This window comes from Coturnix japonica, chromosome 2 (assembly GCF_054131305.1).
Source record: "Coturnix japonica strain WE chromosome 2, WE-NBRP24, whole genome shotgun sequence".
Taxonomy (NCBI): Eukaryota; Metazoa; Chordata; class Aves; order Galliformes; family Phasianidae; genus Coturnix; species Coturnix japonica.
Window position 1 is genome coordinate 20,705,632 of NC_140664.1, and position 21,406 is coordinate 20,727,037.

The 21,406-nt window shown below is 44.7% G+C and overlaps 2 protein-coding genes across 5 annotated transcripts in view; both read right to left on the reverse strand.

The window, feature by feature from the left end:
* PLEKHF2 (pleckstrin homology and FYVE domain containing 2) overlaps positions 1-21,406 on the reverse strand; it is a 23,863-nt gene continuing 2,457 nt past the window's right edge. The window contains exons 1-2 of one of the 3 annotated variants that reach the window (XM_015855964.3): positions 11,572-11,670; positions 1-2,272 (exon numbers count right to left, since the gene is read on the reverse strand). In XM_015855964.3, coding sequence (XP_015711450.1) covers positions 1,509-2,258 — 750 coding nt within the window. In that variant the 5' untranslated portion in view covers positions 2,259-2,272; positions 11,572-11,670 and the 3' untranslated portion in view covers positions 1-1,508. Of the gene's footprint in view, positions 2,273-11,247; positions 11,412-11,571; positions 11,671-21,406 lie in introns of those variants that run through there. The other 2 variants (XM_015855965.2, XM_085537186.1) reach the window with 2 other exon arrangements.
* Positions 19,669-21,406, reverse strand: part of NDUFAF6 (NADH:ubiquinone oxidoreductase complex assembly factor 6) — a 13,001-nt gene continuing 11,263 nt past the window's right edge. For both annotated transcript variants that reach the window (XM_015855968.3, XM_032442803.2), the window contains exons 8-9: positions 20,324-20,380; positions 19,669-19,814 (exon numbers count right to left, since the gene is read on the reverse strand). In XM_015855968.3, coding sequence (XP_015711454.1) covers positions 19,686-19,814; positions 20,324-20,380 — 186 coding nt within the window. In that variant the 3' untranslated portion in view covers positions 19,669-19,685. The remainder of the gene's footprint in view (positions 19,815-20,323; positions 20,381-21,406) is intronic.

The following is a 21,406-nucleotide window of genomic DNA, read 5'->3' on the forward strand; positions in this document are numbered from 1 at the left end:
TGCAGCATCGATTGTTTATTCAATAAATACTTAACCCAATTATTGCCAGCCAAGGCAAACAGTGCAGAAACTGTCACTTAAAGATACACAAAAGTTTAACCTTTTTCTGTATAAAGTCAGTTGCTATTATATTCAACTATCTCAAAGATATTTTTCCCCTTCGAAATTGACATTACCTTTATAAAAATATAAAAACATAGCATTTGGGGTTAACATGTTTTCACAAGTCTAACCTTGACATATACACAGGAACATGACATTTCTGTATTAAGAACTTATTAAGAATAAAAATGAATGCTACGGTAGAGACATTTTCTGCACTATCTTATTATAGTTCTTAAATATATCTTTCTTGGTCCTGGGTACACACTTAGAATGAAACAACTTGCATCTCACGTGTATCCTGAGGTCAGCTGTGTACAAAGGAAAGCCAATTTCATACGCAGATTTGCAGGCTGCTTGTTCAAAATGTGAGGTTACTCTTATACAAAGCCAGTGAGATTTGGGAAGAAAGTAGGAAAAAAAAAACCCTCTCATCAATGTCTTGAGAAACAAGTTAGTGTCGCATTTGGGAAGTAGCTCCAAAAATATAAACTATCACAGCAAAATGCTGTATTGCCCCACTAAAATCTCAACGTGCATTCGCCAGATTTTAAACTTCTAAACTGCTCTAAACGTGTGGATATCCCTGTGAGATGTCACCCGCAGCTTCTCACCTCCAGGTCCCAACCCACAGCACAGCTCCTGTGGAAAGAACCCCACTGAAGCCTGCTGGGTCAGGCAGCTTTGGGGCTGTGTAAGCGGTGAGGGTGTGGGATCCAGATCTCCTCAGCCTGTGGGTGTGCAGCTGAGAGCTCCGCTTTGAACACAGCAGTTATTCTCTATAGCACCAACAATCTCTCAGATACCAGCATCAGGTGAATACAGACAACGCAGAATAGGATTGCTTCTTCCTGAATCAGCACAAAGTGTTACAAGGCACTGCTTGGTATAGGAGGTCATAAATAAGAGCAAAACAAGACAGTTCCCAAGTTCTGTGACACTGAGGTTCGTAATCATGTCACATTTCAACTTGTCGTATACCATGTTTAGTAAAACAGATGGGCTGTGGGGTTAACCAAGACATCACTGTTCTACGCACACTTACAGTTTCCCTCTCCATACCAAAAGAAACCGACCAACCCCACATAACATATTGATATGAAACATTAGGAAGCGTGGGTTGTTCAATCAAGAAAGTACTTTCTATTTTCCAATCTTCCACAGAAGTCTAACTTAGACATAACTCAAGTATAAGAAATTGGAAAACAATCTGGTAACATTTCCAACAGTCTATCCCTGCAGAGGAGTGAAAAATCTATTGTCTAGAGAACTCATAGATCGAGGCACATCACAATTGAAGATATTCAGGCATATTTCATGGCTAGAACAGGAATTTTCCAGGGAACCTCACTACAAGCTTCCCCCAAAAGCAGCTCCATACGGTCTGAAACACAAACATTTGGTCTTTAATCACTACTGTCTTCATCGTCGTCATCATCAGATGCATCATTTAAAGAACACTTAGGCGACTGGCTGTAGGAGTCTGATCTCGTGGACTGACAAGCAGTCATCTCCCCAGTAGAAAGAAGCTCATAGCAGAAGTCGCATATCCGTACAGGCTTGGAAGACTGGCTGGGGAGAAGGAATCTCTTCTCAGAGCAAGGGCCGCAGACGACAAAGCCGCACTTGCGACAGTGGTGACGGCGGTTGACGGGGGTAAATTTTGCTTTCTGACAGCGCATGCAGACAGTGGCTTCCGAGTCCGGCACCCAGACAGCCGCATGCTCATTGCTAGGAGTCTTCCCGCTCTTGGAAAGCAAATCAGAAACGCACTTATTTATATGGTTCATCCATTCAGACTTCTCCGTAGCTGTGGCGGCATAAACTGCAAAAGACTTGGTAGGCGTCTTGATGAGCCACCCATTCCGCAAGTCTCCCTCATCCTGGATGGAATCAATGGTGACGTTCTCCAACGGGATTATGTGCTGTTTGTTGTATTTCTTTTTCTGGATGACAATATTACCGTAGACAAGAATGTCATTGAACAGGAAGAACTGCCTCGCTTTGGGCTTCTTCCTACACAGCTTCGTTAATACTCCCTCTCCGATGAGAACGCGACCAGGGATAGTCAAAGGCTGACCAGCTGCTCCAAAGCAGTTTTCCACTATGCTTATTCTTCTAGTATTTGCCTCGCTGTTTGCCAAGCGATCCACCATCTTTCACAAGTATCCTAAAAGTAGGAAAAAAAAAAACAAGTTTGTAATGAGAACAGAACTGATTCAACAGCAGACTTCCAGAAGGATGGCACCAACCCCACATTGCTCTGAATATCCGACAGAACCTGCTGGCTCACAAGTGCCAACTTGGACTAGATTTCAGTAAGTATTAACTCCTGAGAATTTTTAGCAACTGATTAGTCCTTTTTAGAAGCAGAAATGTTCCATTCAGCTGACAGCTGCTATCTTTATTACACAGACAGCACCTACAGTGCTGTTCCTGAGAGCTTCAGGCAACAGACTCGGAGGCTTCCCCTCTAGTAATGTTATTACATACATCTTGACTTGAACACATCTACATCCATCCCAATTACATAATGCCCACAGGCAGCCCACCACAGAGGGCAGGTCACACAGCTCCTCATTGCTCCTGAAAAACGGTGAGTGACTTGAACTGGCTGAAAGTTGAGGCAGGAAGGCTTTGCGTGTCAGGAAGTGCTGATAAAATAAGCTACAGAATAATATGTTCCAGTTATGGATTAAACCATCCCCTTTTTCTTTCCCGAACAGCGAATAAGATCTTCTCATGTAAGGGCAAGACATTACAGTACCCAAAGGTCAGCTGAAAATAAGTTCCTGCAGCGATTCACACCCCTGCAACCAGCTCTTTAACGTGCCCTTAACTCAGAGCTTCCCATGCAGGGGTCAAAAAAGGGTCCTCTATATTCACTTATCTGTTCATTCAGATTGCCTGCCTCTGGTGTGGGATCGGCCTTTAAATGAAATGAAGCAGGGCTGGAACAAGGCCTTGATGCTGCTCAAACTGAGGTACTTCCCTACAGAACAGCAACAGAACTCCCATACAGGAATTCATCTGCAGAGGTCTCCCTTATCACGCTTTACCTAAACAAATATGCTCCCTTATTTACATTCCACAAACCCACAGCTAAATGTGATTAAAAAGCAACTTCTAAGTAACTGCTTTGAGAGCCGTACTACCCCTATGAACAATTTCAATGAACATGCTAAAGTAGTTTAGACAAGCAGACTTACTCAAATACAAGACAAACATTTCAAAACTATAGACACTATATTCAACTATATCCACTGTATTTGTTCAAGAGGTGTCTGGATCAGGAGCTATAAGATATGGCTTAGTGGTAGTAATGGTGATAGGAGGACAGTTGGACTAGATGATCTTGTAGGTCCTTTCCAACCTTGTGATTCTAAGACTTCCCTAGCACCATGCTTAAGTCAGCTTTGCTGCAGATGATAAATTTCTTTCTGGCCTTCAACCAGAATAACCACCACTATCTTTAAGTTTTCTGATTGCTGAAATGCTTGTTGCTTATCTCTGAAGAGAAGACAGGGAGTCCAAATGGAAGGGAGAAAAACAAACCAAGACACAACGCTTGCTACCTATCTCCTTCCCCAGCCAGATGTTCCAAACTGGATTTTCTTGTTCCTGTTCTTGCCAAGGTCCCCAAAGCTTTGCCCATCACTCTCTTAAAGACAGATGCCCAAGAAGGACACTGCTGAATCCCTACATCCCACAGCACCAAACTTAAAAGTTAGAGCCCCACCCTCTTCATGTAGCGATGCACATTTATGGTGAGGAGATGCTCAGTCAGGGCCGGGCACAGAAAGCAGGCTGGCTTCAACCCACGAGCAAACATGATATTACAGTAAACACTTTCCTTCCCCCGCCCAGAGAATAGCAACAGATTCAAGTTACATCAACATGACTCATTCTATTGTGTTTCTTTTTTTAATGACATTACTATTCAGGCATACCCCACACATACCTTCCAACAGAACCTCAGTTCTTTGAAGCACTCCAAGTCCCAGTGCAAACACAAGCACGCATGGGTGTGCACACACAACCTACATTTACCTGTGTTCAGCGTTAACATCTAGACACACTGTTATCGCTTTTTAAATCTCTACAGCCACCTACCACCACCTGCACTAGCAAAGAACCTTAAATGAGGTTTTAGGTAAACAACCAGCTTCACCTCTACTGCAACAGTAGTAGGAAGAAACTACCCAGCTGCCAGCCCCCTCTCTACCAAGGAGAAAGCACCAAGGAGGGAATGCAGATGTTGGTACACAAGGTTTCCCAGTTTGTTTGTTGTTGCCCTCGGTTCAAAAAAATCACATTCCAAGATCAAGGCCTGCAGTGAGGGCTAACAGCAATCACTGCTATCTCACAACACAGGCAGCACTCAGCCCCCCTGAGCAACTTGGTGCCACATGCAAACCAAGGGTGGCCTTGGGCTGCCACTTATGGGGTCACCCAGCAACTCCTCATCCCCTGCAAGGAGGAGAAGGAAACAGAGCAGCAGAGCAGGGGGACGCTGCACTTCTCTGCTAACCCCTACCAGCACACACTGCTCCTAAGCCTATGCTTCATATCACTGATGTGTAAATCACAAGCTGAGTGATTCTGCTAGTTCACAAGAGATTAAAAAAATCAAGTGAAACAAAAAACTACCCACAACCATACAAGTCACTGCAGCAAGCTCTTGGTGTGAGATGACAGCAACCCGCAAGCTGCGCTCCTACTCCTGCTGCCAGCAAAGAGCTAACTCGGCCCAAGGTCACTGCGTGAGCTTTCAAAATACAAGTCCCTGCAAGGAGAAAACAGGGGGAGAAGAGGCTAAAGGTTTTAATTAAATGATCTCTAGGGCAACCTAAGAGAATACAGCTCTAACAGGGAATGCTTAAGCATCATCGTGGCTTAAAACTGAGGCACGTGGATCCAAAGCTTGGGCAAGGCTGTACTTTCAGTTGGATTCTGCCCTCGAGATGCAGAACTTTCAAGATCTGATCAAACAAAACAATCCCCGAGTGATGGCAAATTGCTGGAAATAAGCCCCACATCTTCCCCAAAGCAAACAGGAAACAAGAAAGAACCAGGGGCTTCAAAATGGCAGACTAGATAAATCCGCTTAAGGAGAGCAGTATTGTTTTACACACAGTATCAGTCTGTAGATGCTATGAAATCAAGACTCTCAAGCATCGTTGTTAAGACTTCCATCATGTTTGTCTCATTTCCCACTTTAGGCATCCACACTCTCACAATCATAGAATGGCCTGGGTTGAAAAGGACCACAATGATCATGTAGTTTCAACCCCCTGCTACGTGCAGGGTCACCAACCACCAGAGCAGGCTGCCCAGAGCCATATCCAGCCTGGCCTTGAATGCCTGCAGGGATGGGGCATCACAACCTCCTTGGGCAACCTGTTCCAGTGCGTCACCACCCTCTGTGTGAAAAACTCCCTCCTAAAATCTAACCTAACCAACCCCCATAAGAAATTTCACTTATCCACAACAAAGCACACTGAGGAAGTCAGAAACTTCAGCAAATACATTGCACTCCAGGCCACTTGACTGATAATATCCTTGAAGTGGCTGCGTATGAAACCGGTCACTTGGCACACAAGCGTTTCTTTTTGCTGCAGCATCCTGATGATTAAAGCAATCTTTACAAATGGAATTCTTGTAGAGATGTTACTTAAAAGAGAAGAATGCTTATGCTATGTCTCAGTGCTGCGGGTTGCACACAGCTCAGCACAGCCTCATTTCCTTACCCTGCTCAGTGCGCAGCACTTCCATGAGTGGGAAGGACACAACCCCAAATCTGGCTCCTTCAGAAAAGCACCAGCACAGCTCCATTACTTTCTGGCCTAGGCAAGAACCAGCCTCATTCAATGCATAGCCCCCGCCGACAAGCATTAATCAATAAGCACATGATTTTTAACATTATTGTGCTTCAGCATTCTTTGAAGGGAAGAAAATGATACTGGCCTTGCCTTCATTGCCTGCTCATCTATTATCTTCATCACAATGAGCAATTAAGTTGCTAACAATTATGTTTAACACGTTACATTTACATAGACCAGGCAGACTGGATTCTGCAGGGTCACAGTATCAGGAAGCAGGCAGCTCATTCATTGCTACAAGCATTTACAATTCAGGTGACAGCTGTATAGGAAAGAAAAATAAAGTGTATCTGAGCTACTTGCACCAGGGCAAGTTTAGGTTGGATATTAGGAAGAACTTCTTTACAAAAAGGGTAGTTCAGTACTTGAATAGGCTCCCCAGAGAGGTGGTTGAATCACCATCCCTGGATGTGTTTAAGAGCCGTTTGGATGTGGTACTCAGGGATATGATTTAGTGGAGGGTTGTTAGAGTTAGGGTACTAGTTAGGCTGCGGTTGGACTTGATGATCTTCAAGGTCTTTTCCAACCTGGGTAATTCTATGATTCTACTAGAAAGCACACAAGCGCTCAAAACCAACCGCACTAAAGGTCCGTCTTGTCCTAAAGCAGCAACAGAGCTTGGATGTTTCCAAGTCAGACTCGGTAACACAAGTACCAATGAATACATTTCAGTAACCACAGTATCTGGCCACACCACCCAAATGGGTGAAACGGGACCAGCACAAGCCTGACTGTAACCTCGGTGATGCCACTGGAATCAAGTGAGGAGAACTGAAAAAGAGAGAAGAAACAGGGCAGCTTTTCAATACAAACGAGAGTCAAACAATTAAAGGTTTCATCAAGTCAAGTCTGACCCCACAAATCAAAGGCTTTGGGCAGCACCAGTTTCAAGCAGAACTCCATCCAGCCTTATTACAATTAATTACAGAAGCTGAATGCGCACGAGAGGTACAGAAGCTCCGTAAGGCCTGTACAAACTTAAAGCAACTGTAAACCCAAGACAGACACAGACCATCTGCAAAGCAGACACCTAATCGGCATTAAGTGACTGATTTGTAAGGAAACTTCTCTCTGGGATCAGAGGAAGAGCTCACCCCTCCCCGAGGACAGCCCATCGGGTGCAGTCACTTAACATACATTCCTGTTCCATATGCATTTCAGTAACAGGCTTCAAGTAATGGTTATGCTCCATATTTCCAGGTCACATGTCTTCAGCTTTCCTCCTGATCTTTGTGCAAGGAGGACACGCTCATTTGACTTACTGAGGAATAAACATGAACACAAAGGATTAAGTTAACCAAAACCCTCATACAACCCTGTGATTAAAGGCTCTGACACAGTAATTCTCTGCCTTTTTGTGGACGAACTCAGCTATGAAGGCACATCAGTACCGCAACAGTACTTTAATCTCTATTAGCATTACATGTAGTGTTCTTAAGTGCAACACTTGACCTTCTGCACCACCGCCAAACAAAACAGCGTGAATTTTTCATGTGCCATCTCTAATGCTTTGAAAATAGTTCCACTGGGGAAAACTGCTGAACTAAACACGAGCACAGCAGATAGTCCACATTTCTGAAGCAGGTCAGGAGATAAATCAGTGCGAGCCTCCGATCTCACCAGTTCCACCTCCTACACAGCCTCCGTCAGCACATACAACAAGGGACGATGCCATCACTTGTCCCAAATGCTTCACCAAGTCATCTCTGCTGGCAAAATAAGGCTTGCTGCGTTCATGCACAAACCAGCACTGCCTGTCGTGAGCCACAAAGGGACAACATGGGCTGGATGAAAGATGAGACAGGACAACTCTATTTCTAAAGCAGTGCAGCCTCCTAACAAGCAGTTCTCTGGTTACTCTGTTTGCAAAGTATTCCTTAAGGCACTTCACAAACTGCCTTATTATCGGTGCTCTAAGCAGCTGGTATGGATGGAGAGGATAAGTGCTGATACCCAAAGATGTTAACAAAAGCAATGTTAACAAAAGACACCATCAAGTGGAGGTGTTCAAGGCCAGGTTGGATGGGGCCCTGGGCAGCCTGGTCTGGTATTAAACGTGGAGGTTGGTGGCTCTGCCTGTGGAGGGGCTGGAGATTCATAGTCCTTGAGGTCCCTTCCAGTCTGGGCCATTCTGTGACTCTACGACCACGACACTGCAGAAAAATACGAAGCAACAAATTCAAAGCGGACACAGAAACAGCAGAAATGAGGCCATGAGACCCTCTGCAGTTCTCCAGCACAATCCTAACCCAGAATCTCTTCTGACCTTCTTAAGTACAGATAGCAGGATGGAAAGACAAATGCTCCTGTAAATAGCTGTCCCAAGTCTCACTTTTTCAGGGCACAGGCCATGGCAGCTCCTATTTTAACTCCTATTTTATCCTAATAAATTGCAGCTTAAGAATTCCTTCAGTATGCTATTGGGAATTCTGGAATACCCTAACTTAGAAGGAAGAACTGTCATTTCCTTTTCATTCACTGGTTGGGTAAGAATAGCTCGTGGAATGTAAATGTTTTTAAATGAAGACAAACAAAAGCTTTATTGTCAAACCTGCAAGACAAGCCCATTACCCTTAACATCTCCCAGAGCCAGATAAAAATGCCTAGAAAGGCCTTTTACATTTCCACTACAGAGACTGTTTCTAGGAGGATCTTTCAAACTATGCGACCTTACATTCCCCAGCCCACTCCCAAGTGCGTTTGGATACAGAATCTATCTTTAGCAGGAGCCTCTCCCCACCTGCTTTGCCCAGCAGCACAGTGAGAGCAGAGAGATGCTTTTTTGCTGTCCCAGCTGCTCTGCCAGCTTCCATTATCACAGAATGGTTCGTGTGGATTCTACACACCTCCTTCCCTTACAGCTTGGCGTTCAATACAATCAACTTCAGCAAGGAAGAAACACTGATTTGGATGTTAGGAGGAAATTCTTCACTAGGAGAGTGGTTAGGCCCTGGAACAGGCTGCCCAGGGAGGTTGTGGATGCCCCGTCCTTGGAGGTGTTCAAGGCCAGGTTGGACGGGGCCCTGGGCAACCTGATCTAGTAAAGGTGTATGTTTGGTGGCCCTGCCAGGCAGGGGGGTTGGAACTACATGATCCTTGAGGTCCCTTCCAACCCGGGTCATTCTGTGATTCTGTGAAGAGGAGCAGCATCATTAGCACAAAACATAACCCACCACCCAGTTACAGCAGCTTCAAGTGTCGCCAAACCCACTCCACAAGCCTCTCTTCAAAATCAGCTTGTTTCAGTGGTAAGCATCAATCACTGCCTTTGGAGGCGCACGCGGAGGCACTTCCACACGTCACACGTCAATGTTATACGCTATATAGAAGTGCTTACTTAAGAAAAAAGTTACCGCACGCTTCAGGCCATAAACCAGTTCCAGGGAGGCAGGCTGCCTGTCAGTCGAAGCAGAACAGAGGATTCAGTCCTCTCACATAAGCAGTTCCTGAAAGAATCCCTTAATCATAACAACTTAACTACAAGGCCTTCTTGGGAAACACACTCAGCAGCCTCTGACAGCTTGTCAAATGCACTCGATGCACTTCCGAGTTCTGTGGAAAGCATGTAGAGCACTGGAGCACCCATTACAATGCCATCCCTTGTACAGGAGGGGTGGCAGCCCACTGCCCTGCTGAGCACCAGGACACATTGCATCACAGCCCCACAGAGCTCATTGCTTGCATGGTGCCACGTTATGTGCCAGGAACAGGGCTGGGGCAAGCGTTACTGTGTTTGAAAGCCTGAAAGTTCAACTGTTTGCCCTTCTTTTCCACTTAGACAAAAAGCCTAAATGCTCCTATGTTGAATATGTAACATTCTGAACACTGTATTGCTGTAAAATGCCAACACGCAAAGGGGGGTAAAAAAAAACAAAACAAAACAAACAGCACCACTTGAAAATAGATTTCAAAACCCTTAAATTATTCATTGTTGCAACAGAAGCAGGAGGAAAGTATCATTACACCCATGGTAGCAACATTCCTACCTATTTATGTAACATCGAGGAGCCAAAGCAAACATATCAGTGCATTTTTGACTGTGTAAAATATCAGGCTGTAAAAACATCATGAAAAATAGTGCTCTGTTCAGTAACACTTGCACACAACGATGCTTCCTTTTGGAAAAGGAGAATCTTCGTCCAGCAGCTCTCAGTCAAACGACTCTTTCTGCACGCAGACCCATTCACTGCAACAGCACTACTGACGTGGGTAGGAATTTGCAGGACTCTACTTGCTAACGCAGTTGTCATCAGGGCTTATAGTTTATGCCAACGCCAAGATAATGGCTTGGTGGAAGTATGTTTTACCACACCCACCTACAAAGCAGCTTTCATTCCCCTTTCAAACGTAATAAGTCCTCCACTAAATCACGAACACAAAGTTGTACAACAGCAAACCCTGTATTTCATAGAATCACAGAATAACCTGGGTTGAAAAGGACAGTGATCATATAGTTTCACCCCCCTGCTATGTGCAGGGTTGCCAACAACCAGGCCAGGCTGCCCAGAGCCACAGAGTATTTGCTGCACAAAGTTTTAAATACTTTGAACAAAACTCAGCTGCTCCAGCCTGTATTCAGCTACACAGGGATTTCTCACTGGATTAGTCAACGTTATTTACACAACACAATTCAAAGGGGGGGTAAAAAGCTCCTTCGGTGCTGAAGATCCCCGTCCTCCCCTCACGCTGATGGCTGCAGTCCGTGGGGTCTCCGCACTGACATTAAGCCTTTAAGCGCTTCCCTACTTTCAAAGAGCCTCAACCAATCCAAAACACACCACAGAACCGAAAGCTGAGCGCTGAAGTTCTCCTTATTCCGGGAAAGAAAGAGGAATCGACAATCTCAGCTCTGAAATCCGCCCCGGTTGCAGGCTTTGGTTTCAGGCCCGCCCCAGCCGCTGGCCCGGCCGCAACCCGTGCCGGCACAGCTCGGAGCTCGGCGGTACGGAACCAGCCTCCCGAAGCCGGGCCGTCCCGAGGGCTGCTGCCTCACTGACAACTGTGGCACTCAGCCGGCACACACCGCCCTGCCACCGCTGCACAGCCAGCTCCAGCTCAGGAGCCGAGCGTGCCCGCCTGCCCGGGCAGCACACATCCATCGCAGCTCCCCTAAGAAACGCACGTCCAACCGACGCGCTGACAGACGCAGCTCCGCAATTCCACCTCCTTCCTGCTGCTGCTTTTTAACTATTTCTCAATTTGGGGCCCAACTCACGCACCCCTGGAGCCCACGAGCACCGGGTGGAGGTCTCCACACACTTACGTAACGCCCGATACTGGCAGCTGCGGGGCTTTTCCCCCCGTTAAAGCCCAACTCCTTTCGGACGGGACAAACAAGCTCCCGCCGCCGCCCCTTCGCTTCCCGTCAGCCGCCCGCAGCGCCCTCCCGCCGAGCAGCGGCAGCTCCCGGCCCCGCGCCGCCCCTCCGCCCGCGGGGCAGCCCCCGGCTCCCAACATGGCCGCGGCGGAGCGCCCGGAGCCCCAGAGAGGGAAACGCTCCGTCAGGAAAGTTTCAGCCTCTGCCTCCCGCCCACGCTCCGGCGGCAGAACCCCAAGCGGGAAGACACCGGTTCCGCGCTGCCCTCACCGCGCTGCTCAGCCGGCCCCGCCCGACGCTCCACGCTCCAACTGCCGCCCCGACCCCGCCGCGCTCTCCCCGCTCGGCCGCGGTCATGCACCCGCCGGGGCCGGGCTCCGGGACACCGCCCGCACGGGGCGGGACCGCCGCCATCTTGGGCGGAGCCAGGCGGGCGGGAAGCGCTGAGGGGTGAGAAGGAGGCAGTGGGGTGGGGGATGTCGGCGTGTGCAGTGGGGGTAAGGGAGGCTGTGGATGCCCCGTCCTTGGAGGTGTTCAAGGCCAGGTTGGACGGGGCCCTGGGCAACCTGATCTAGTAAATGTGTATGTTTGGTGGCCCTGCCAGGCAGGGGGTTGGAACTACATGATCCCCTTCCAACCCGGGTCATTCTGTGATTCAGGGGGCTCGAAAACATCACCCCGCTGTGGGAACTTGTTGGAAAGAGCCTTTCCATTCTTTGAGTCAGCGGTCTGTCGCTTCAAGCGCCGTTTCCTTGAGTTGAACGCTAAGGATTGTCGTGCTCTTTTTTATCAATCTCTGTGTCTACGCTTTGTAGCACACAGAAGGCAGTCGCTGACTTGTTGGAGTTTGAATAGCTGCCAGTCAGTCAGCTCGGAAAAACGCACCCCGGCCTGACAGTACGAACTGTACCCGAAACACCACAGAACTCATAAATACAGCGAGGCAGTAACAGCTCCAACACGGGACTCGGGGCCTGCTGTGACACCGCTCCACTGCAATGACCGCATCGAAAACCAGCCTCAGGCTCTGCTGAAGGAAACTCTCACTGGCAGGAAACACTGCGGGTTTGGCTTTCCCCATTTCACACTGCAACCAACTGTTGGGCAATGAGGCAGGGTGACCGTTTTTCCCCATTTTCTAAGGGGAAAAAAAAAGCCAGTGAAGCAGTGGGGCTTTCCTGTGGTAGCAACTATTTCCTAATTTCAATTGAATTTGTCGTAAAACTTGGGAGTTTTCACTGTTATCACTTCCTCACCTCATTCATTTTGATATAGTCAACAAAATAGAAGGGAAAATAACAATTTTGTAAGAGTCCCATAATGCCCCAACCAGATCTGCCCATTCTTGGATCTTAGGAGCTTAAGGGGTCTTGTTTGGCACCCATTAACTTCACACCCTGTACCCAGCAATGACTGCTAGTGGAGACTGAGGAAAACCATGTAAAAATAGAACATTTTCCTACTAATCTCATGAACTGAGCTTCTAAGGAGTCTTTTATTATTATTATTATTTCTTATTTTCTTTCTTTATTGAGGTGTGGGCCTCAGTGTTACAGAGGCTGCCGTTAATACACTCCTCTAAGAGATACCAACTGCTAACAATCCACACAGGACCACAGGGATGGGAAGGGACCTCTGGAGCTCATCTAGTCCAACCTCCTGCTAAGGCAGGTTCCCTACAGCAGGTCACACAGAGAGGCATCCAGGCTGGTTCTGAATATATCTAGAGAAGGAGACTCCATAACTCCTCACCCTCATTTATCTAATTCTTCTAATTCCTTTTTTTCACCTTCAGAACAACAGGCAAATGTAATTATTCTTTTAAAGTTCATTATTTGATGATTGAAGGAGTCAATTCAAAATAAAATATGTATTATCTATAATTTTGCTCCCATCTACTTCTGTTCATTCTATAGGAGCCAGCAATGTTTGTACGCTGAAAATTGCCACTCTGCTCGCTAACCTTTGATCAATACTTCATGGCAAGCTCACTACAGCCAATTAATGGGCTGGAGAGAGCCAGGGATGAAGCACGGAAACCTGCGTTAATCATTGCTGAACACCTTGATCCTCTGGGGATTCAGGTCAGCAGGCATTCTAACTTCAGTCAGGTCAAGGTGGGATTAGAATTATGCTCTTGCCATTAAAGAAAAAGAAAAACAAGTTCATCATAAAATAACCACAGGAAATACCTGAGTGATAATTAAGGATCCTCACACCATTTTAATGGAGCTGCATTTAACACAAAATCGATACACAGTGGTTATTATTTTGCATGTAACATTAATGAGAGGAAGCATTTAAAAGACAATCAGTCTGATGTACTCAGATATGATTGGTCTTAGACATTTCATCTTTTAAAACATCTACCTGAATGTGTGGTGTATTTTTTCTTCCCATGAAAAGACACAACATTTGTCTCTTTCCTATGATAAAAAGACCAGTAAAGCTGGACCATCTGTAATTTCAGTTAATTTGAAAATAATTACTGCAAGGTCATATTAATTACATGGAGAGGGGAGGCTGAGGGAGCTGGGGCTGTTTAGCCTGGGGAAAAGGAGGCTGAGGGGAGACCTTATCGCCCTCTTCCAGTACCTGAAAGGTTCTTACAGTGAGAGTGGGGCAGGTCTCTTCTCAGTAGTGACAAGTGACAGGACGAAGGGAAATGGCCTCAAGTTGCGCCAGGGCAAGTTTAGGTTGGGTATTAGGAAGAACTTCTTTACAGAAAGGGTAGTTAGGTACTGGAATAGGCTCCCCAGGGAGGTGGTTGAATCGCCATCCCTGGTTGTGTTTAAGAGCCATTTGGATGTGGTACTTAGGGATATGATTTAGTGTAGGGTTGTTAGAGTTAGGGTACTGGTTAGGCTGCGGTTGGACTTGATGATCTTCAAGGTCTTTTCCAACCTGGGTAATTCTATGATTCTATGACAACTTCCTACCAGTCAAGGGAAAATCTATCATCTGTGCTGCATTTTCATATGCTGAAGAGTTCATCGTAACCAAGAGAACGCCCTCATGTTGAAGGTACGGAAGAATTTGGCAGAGAAGTAACCATAACAAGCAAGGCCCTTCCCTAAAAATAATGTTTGTAATAGAAAATAACATAAACACAGAAAAACCTTTCATTCATTCAGTGTTCATTCCATCCCTTCCAAACAGCATTCCTTTTCCTCAGTTTATTCAGCCAAACTTCTAGCCAACAACCTGAGAAGGAAGGGCTGAACTCAGGAGCTGAACCAGAATTAACTCTTTGTTTCCTAAGGATCAGTGTGTCTCATGCTGACCCTTCCAATACTCACATTATTCCTGGTGTCCATTTTCAATAGCTAACCAGTAATGATTGATTCTAAACTTGCTCTGTTGAAATTAGAAGACGACTCTTCACCCCTTCTAAGAAATTAATCTGATAAGATAGATTTCTTAAGCAGAAAGCTTAACTGGGTCCTCAGTTTGGTACTTTCTGGCTTTCCAAGCCCCTTAAAAGGAGAGTGTTTTTGCAGCTTGATGTGTGTTATCTTACTAAAAGCTTAAACTATACAATTTGTAAATATACAAATCATATATATTTGTCAGGAGTCTGGCACTGAGAAACGTTCTGCAAAACACTGAAGGAATCTGGTCCCATGTGTTTGATTCTGAATAAACCATATGCTGAAATCTGGAATCCCATCCTTAAAGTGTTCTATGGTTCTATGGCTATGGTTTAAGAGGACGAACACTTTTTTGTGTTTTGTTTGGACAGAAATGGGCAATAACTCAGTTTAAAAAGCGTGGATGGCCTGTAGGGTGCTTTTACATCTCCTGACATTAGGAGGCAACAAACAGATGTATTTGCTGTATTTGAATCTTTGGGGGTTTTGAGCAATGATAGCAGGGTCTGACTGTGGGTTGGCAGGAAAGGAGTTTCAGCCCTCTATCCCTCCAACAACGATCTGCAATAATACTTTCCAGCAGACTGAGATCCAGATCTCAGAAGCACATAAACACCCAATTCTCGGTCTCAGAAGAGGACAGTGGTGAATACAACCACTAGTCCTGTACAGTCATCTCCCTTTCCAGATGAGCTGCAAATCCCGTGCTGCATTGTGGAGTAACACCAGTACAAAAAGCTGCCATAGAGACGCCTATTTACACTGCCAGCAGCTTCATACTAGCTGTCTCCTGGCAGGTATGGCATCCTCTGGCATAGCAAGGGCTTGAAAGGGCTTCAAGCTAGGAGGGAAGCTGGTGGGGGCTTTTGCTGCTGGGATGCCCTTGAAGGACTGTAGCTATGGCTGTACACTGTGTACAGTGTACTCTTATGTCCTCAGTAGTATTTAGCCGTATATCCAGATCCTGCATGATGTGCTAATGAGATAAACAGTGCACTACTGACACTGGGACAGCTCTGAGCCCACCCAGAGCCACAGCTCCAGGCACCTTTACAGCCAGGGGTCTGCATGGATTAGCAGCAGCTGTTGAGCAGCAGTTATTTGCATTGTGGTTTTAGACGTGCAGGGTGAATTCCTGCTCTGCCGTGCATTAGTTGCTCACATCCTTCACCTGCACAACACAGAAAGATGAATTATTTGCATGCGGGCAGACCTCACGCAACTTTCACAGCTACACAATTCAGATCTCTAATTTCTAATTCGTACAGAGTGAAAACATTTACTAAGGCTTTTTCAGTTAGGAGAGACACTGGAGCCCTAAACCAGAATGCCATACACAAGCACTTTGAAGGAACGAGGTCCTTGTGACGCTGGAGAAGCCTGACAGTGACAGCTCAACTGTTTTTCCCTCCCCCTCATTTAATTTTATGCTTATTTAAGCATGGCAATCTAAATGGCCATGGATGCCCTAAACCCCAGTGTTTCGCTCTGCCTGGGGTAACTAAAGAAGGTGTGAAATCACAAAATCTAAGCTTTCACGCTTCATCCTTAACTGATTACATGCGGTAATAAGTCAAGAAACAGTATATAAATATACCCTGGTAAAAATAAACACGTGCTCTGAATTTTTAACAGTTTGGAGGGGGTTGTTTTGTTTTGTTTCTTCAACTATGAACTGCATGAAGTCCAAACGATCCCCCCACCCTGGCCCCAACGTTTTGGCTTTGATTCCCCAGAGCACTGTGATGCTAATTTAATACAAGGACAACTCAATTAAAGCAAAAGTAAAGAAAATGTAAAGTTTGAACAGCCTGAATAGGAAAGAATTGTGCTCAGCATAGGATGTACAGGGTAAAATCATCCTTAGCTCAGCCTGCAGTGCACAGACAGCTGCTCCTAGACCTCATAGCACATTACACACGACAGGAGCATTATAGCACATTACAGACAGGAACAAAATAAGATGTAAATATTCACATGCAAAGTTGTGAAGGTCTGGGAGAAGTGGGTGCAGTCCGGTGGATGTAGATCTCAAATGTGATGGAGATTTGGGGATTGTTCCTTTAAATCTTCCATTTGTTTTTTACTCAGGTTAATCCAGAAACAAACTCAACTGCAAACTCACCGGTCAAGTGATACCTGATGTCAATTTCTGTTTGTTCAGCACTTTTGACTGCACAGTTCTTACATACTGCAGATAAGATGCAATCTGTTACAAGAACAGTACAATGATGTTTTACAATCTTAAACCTGCAAGTCTAAGTGGAAAGACACTCTGGAACACCCCAGTGAGCTCCTCTGAAAAGAAAGATGAAAACACAATTCAGTGTTTAACTGAAAGAAAACAAGACCTTAACAATGGAATAGATGTGCAAGGCATCACGTAAGGCTCCTGAGGATAACAGCAGCTGGACTGCTATTTTACAAGAGCTAAATTAATTAAACGTGATTCAATTAGGCATGGAAATTGTTTCCAGACCAGTAATTAGCAGCTAGCAACGTGCTAATGTTCTTCTGATACGAAGGACTAGTAGATAATGACCACTGTAAGAAGATATTTTGTCAGATCCAACAAAAAAAGCAGAAGAGGATGTTTTTGTAGGATGCAGAATTACACATTATCAGAACCAACAAGCAGGATTTCTCCTGTGGCACCAACTGATAGGAAGAAATACAACAGGATAGTACTAGTGAAAGTACTTGTACTGCAGCTACCTTGTCTGACAGGTGTTCAACACTCCCATTCACAGCCCAGTTTCTAAGGGCCAAATTTGGCACGACCATCCAGGAAAATAAACTGCTCTTTACAGGACACAAATGAGACATTGGCTGCTTGTTGTGTTGAGGAATATGATTTAGCTGGGAAGTATTGGTGATGGTTGGACTAGATGATCTTCTAGGTCTTTTCCAACCTTGATAATTCTGTGATTCTGTGTGATTCGGTGTATTCAGGCAGCCTCCTGTCACTTGCATTTCAAGCTATTTTACTTCCTGAGGTCGCTTACAATTCTCTTGCAAATGAAATCATAACCTGAATTCCGTTACTCCATATCTTGTTTACTGGTAAGTTCCTCTCACCGTGCTTATCATTCACTGCATCACACTATTTCTTTTCCACATTAGAACAAACCAGTCCTTCCACTGCTTCCTTTCTAAGCGCATTGTGAAGATTTGTTCCACTTCAACACCAAAGCAAAGCGCCAGCCTTGTTGCTACAGTGCTTTCTTGCTTCCAAGCCACTCAGTGTACTTTGTTATACTGCATGTTTTCTTTCCTTCTTTTCCTCCTCCTCCATAGATGTTGAGTTACTGTAGTTCCTGCCAAAAGTTAACTTTACAGGAGAGTGATTCGTTTTGAAAGGGAAGACAGGGCTGCCTCTATTGTCCCGACTCAGCATGCAGGGAACAAAATGAGGACCAACTGCAGAAAGAGACATTTGTAATGCCTTTTCCAGAACATAAACAGAGTGAATGTGCAGCTGGCCTGGTAGGAGCAACAGAGCCTAAGCCTTTGCTCTTAATTTGGCAGGAAGAGCTGTAGTGCGTGCAATGGAAGGGACTATTTTCTTTTCACCCCTTTGCCCAATTCAAGAATACCAACACTAAGATACAGCAGCTGACTTAAGAGGACAGAGGACAACTAACTGAACAAATTCAAGGAGAAATGTTTTACTCAGGCATAGGAAACTAGAGAATTAACTAAGGTCGACATCACAAACCAACTTCAAACCTATATAATGAAACCACTGAATGATTTAATGTTGGGTTCCTGAGACTTCCACCACGCCTGCACATTCTGTGGTTCAAAAAGCCACCAATCTTGTTCTCAGAAATGTGCTGTGTAGCATCGTAAACCAAAATACAGGATGCTGTTATACAACCAAGCATCTGGGGAGATTAATTCTGATGACAAAAAAAATCCCTAGGATAAAACCTATTTAATAGAATGAGGATGATGGCAGAGGAGACTACTGGATTTGTGTAACTGAATCAAACTAGATGTTAGGAAGTATTATTTCACTAAAAAAAGCAAGTCAAGCAAGTATTTTGCACTTAACGCTTGATCTTAAGAGATGCTGAGTACAAAGCTCCTTGTCATTCCCTAACAAACAAACAGAGCAGTACACTTGCTGAGAGAGAGGACTAAAATGACCCAGCACGTTTAAGAATATATCTCTTAAGAGTATTAAACGGAAAGAATTCAGAGAAGCCACATAGGGTGTCCTGTGAGACACAATGGATGTGAATAATGGGGCACCCAGGCCCAGTGACAGCTGTGGCCGATAACGGGGAGAGGAAGGAGGAAAACCATGTAAGAGTTCTCTTCATTGGTCATAAAGCTCTTCTCCTACTACCCAGAGTCACTTCAAGTCACTTTAGGTTGGAAATCAGCAAACACCCTTCACAGGAAGGGCTATTAAGCACTGGCATAGGCTCCCCAGAAAGGTGGTTGAGTCACCATCCCTGGATGTGTTTAAAACCTGTTTGGATGTGGTGCTGAGGGACATGATTTAGTGGAGGGTCGTTAGGGTACTATGGGTATGCTGGACTCCATGATCTGCCCTAGATAGAATTGCTTAACTGATACCCAATATATTTGCTGAAATAGCTTTACTGTGTTGGGGCACAAAGGTTTTTTGGGGGGTTGGTTTTGGTTTATTTTGTCACAAACATATAAACCCTTAATGTATCCATTAGTACAGAATTTGTCCAAGAAGAATCCTATCATACTGCTGTTATTACAAGAAAAGAGTCAAGGAAAGTAATCTCAGACAAGGACAGATGACTTGGCAGACATGAGAAGCAGAGATATCAGCCTAGCATTCCAAGAACAAACTTCACTGCTGCCAGCAAGCTGACAGCTACAGTTCACGCACATCCGCTATTACCATGAACAGCAGTTTGTACAGTTCGCAGAAGTGTGAAGTCAGACACTTAACAATTCTATCAAGTCAAGTCATTAAAGAGGAAAAAAAAAAAAAAACAGCAATCTGAACTTTATATTAAGAAAATTTTAATATGTTTTCTTCCAAGTTCTAATATATAAGTACAACGGCAATAGCGTATTCCTCTTTTGTAAGCTTGGATGAAATATATTGAAGTCCACTTTCCGCATGTTATATAAATAATCATCTAAAGCAACCTAGAAAAGAGAAGAAAAAGCTTAGTCCATATGGTGTACGTGGATAACCGGGCATGAAATCTAAAGTGATACACGCAACCAGATTAGGAACTGCAAAAAGGCTTGGCAGTATGTCCGCTTTAGCAAGCGGAATGTAACCATCACATGCGAAGAAAACACAAAAGACAACTTCTGAGAAGCATTATCTTTCACTACACCAACCAGAAAGTGATTCAAAATAGACAAGATTTTGGCTTCTTGCATCAGAAGGGTCATCTTAGAGTACAGACAACATTGGAGATATTCTGTAGTTAAAGAAAGAGGGAAAGTTTTGCTCAAACTATGAGGTTCCACAGCAGTAAATGAAGTCTTTAATAAGTTTCAGGTACTGCGCTTTCCCATGGACATGTCAAGTATTAGTAAACAATTTTAATTAATTAGTTTAAGCTTTATTTGTTCCTCTGCTTTTCACAAACATATCAGCACAAAAGCGAGGTCATCATTTCAATGCTGCATGATACTACACCCACCGTATAGTAAAAAGCAGGGTATGCCTTCGCAGGAACTTTCTTACTGAAAGACCTAGCCTGAAAGTAAACGGGATAAGATGGAAAAGAAAGAGCTTATCAGAACAGTTGAACATTTCAGACTAAACATGAAGTACTATTATAATGCTTAGAACCAGAATATGCTATTCTCTGACATACTGAAACTATTACTTTCCATTATGGGTACGCCAGCACCATCCCTCGCTGTATACAAAAGTAGTTATGCAAGAAGTGTGTTACGTTGGGAGATCCCTCCTAGAATTCTTTGACCTTCTGACAAACCTACAGTTTGCATAATAATAAAACCATGTAAATTAGCCTCCCTCATTCCTGTAAAGTTCCAAGTTGCATCTATTCTAATAAATATGGGATCATATTTATTAAAATACGACACTGTATCAAATAATTCTCTGCATCTCAAGAGACAGAATCAGTGGACCAGAAATGCATTTCTCTGAGTGGATCTTTTGGGGCCAGTCTTACCATCAGTTCCAGAAGTTCAATTACGTTCCATTTATATTCATGGGACTCTGCAAGTATCTCAGTGCCTCAGGCCCTCAGTGTCTATCTGTAAACATTGTAAACTAAATCACGGCTGAATCAACCCTACAGTTTCAATGCACGTACCACTCAGCTATAGCAAATCTTCCTGTAGGGCTTAATTATAAATACAGAATCCCTTCTTGTTTCACCTCTTCTTACAAGCTAAAACAAAAACGCTTCTCACAGATACTGATGAGTATTTATGAGTCTGTGTCAGTTTTCCATGGATCCCCCCAGAAAATGGGGCTAAAACTTTAGGAGGGGAAAATAGTGCCTCCAGGGGAAAGGCAGGAGATAGCTCTGAAGGCAAAGATGGGGAACAAGGACAGACTGCTAACACATCTCAAGGGGCTGTGTGGGACTGAGACAGCACCTGCATCACATGCTTTTATCCTGATAAACGCAACACTGCTAAAGAAAACCTCAATCTTCATTGTCTTATTTTGCCCCCTGCTGGTCAGCAGCACAGGATCAAGAAGATCATCACTGATGATGCTGGAGTTCAGCAATGTGTATTAAGAG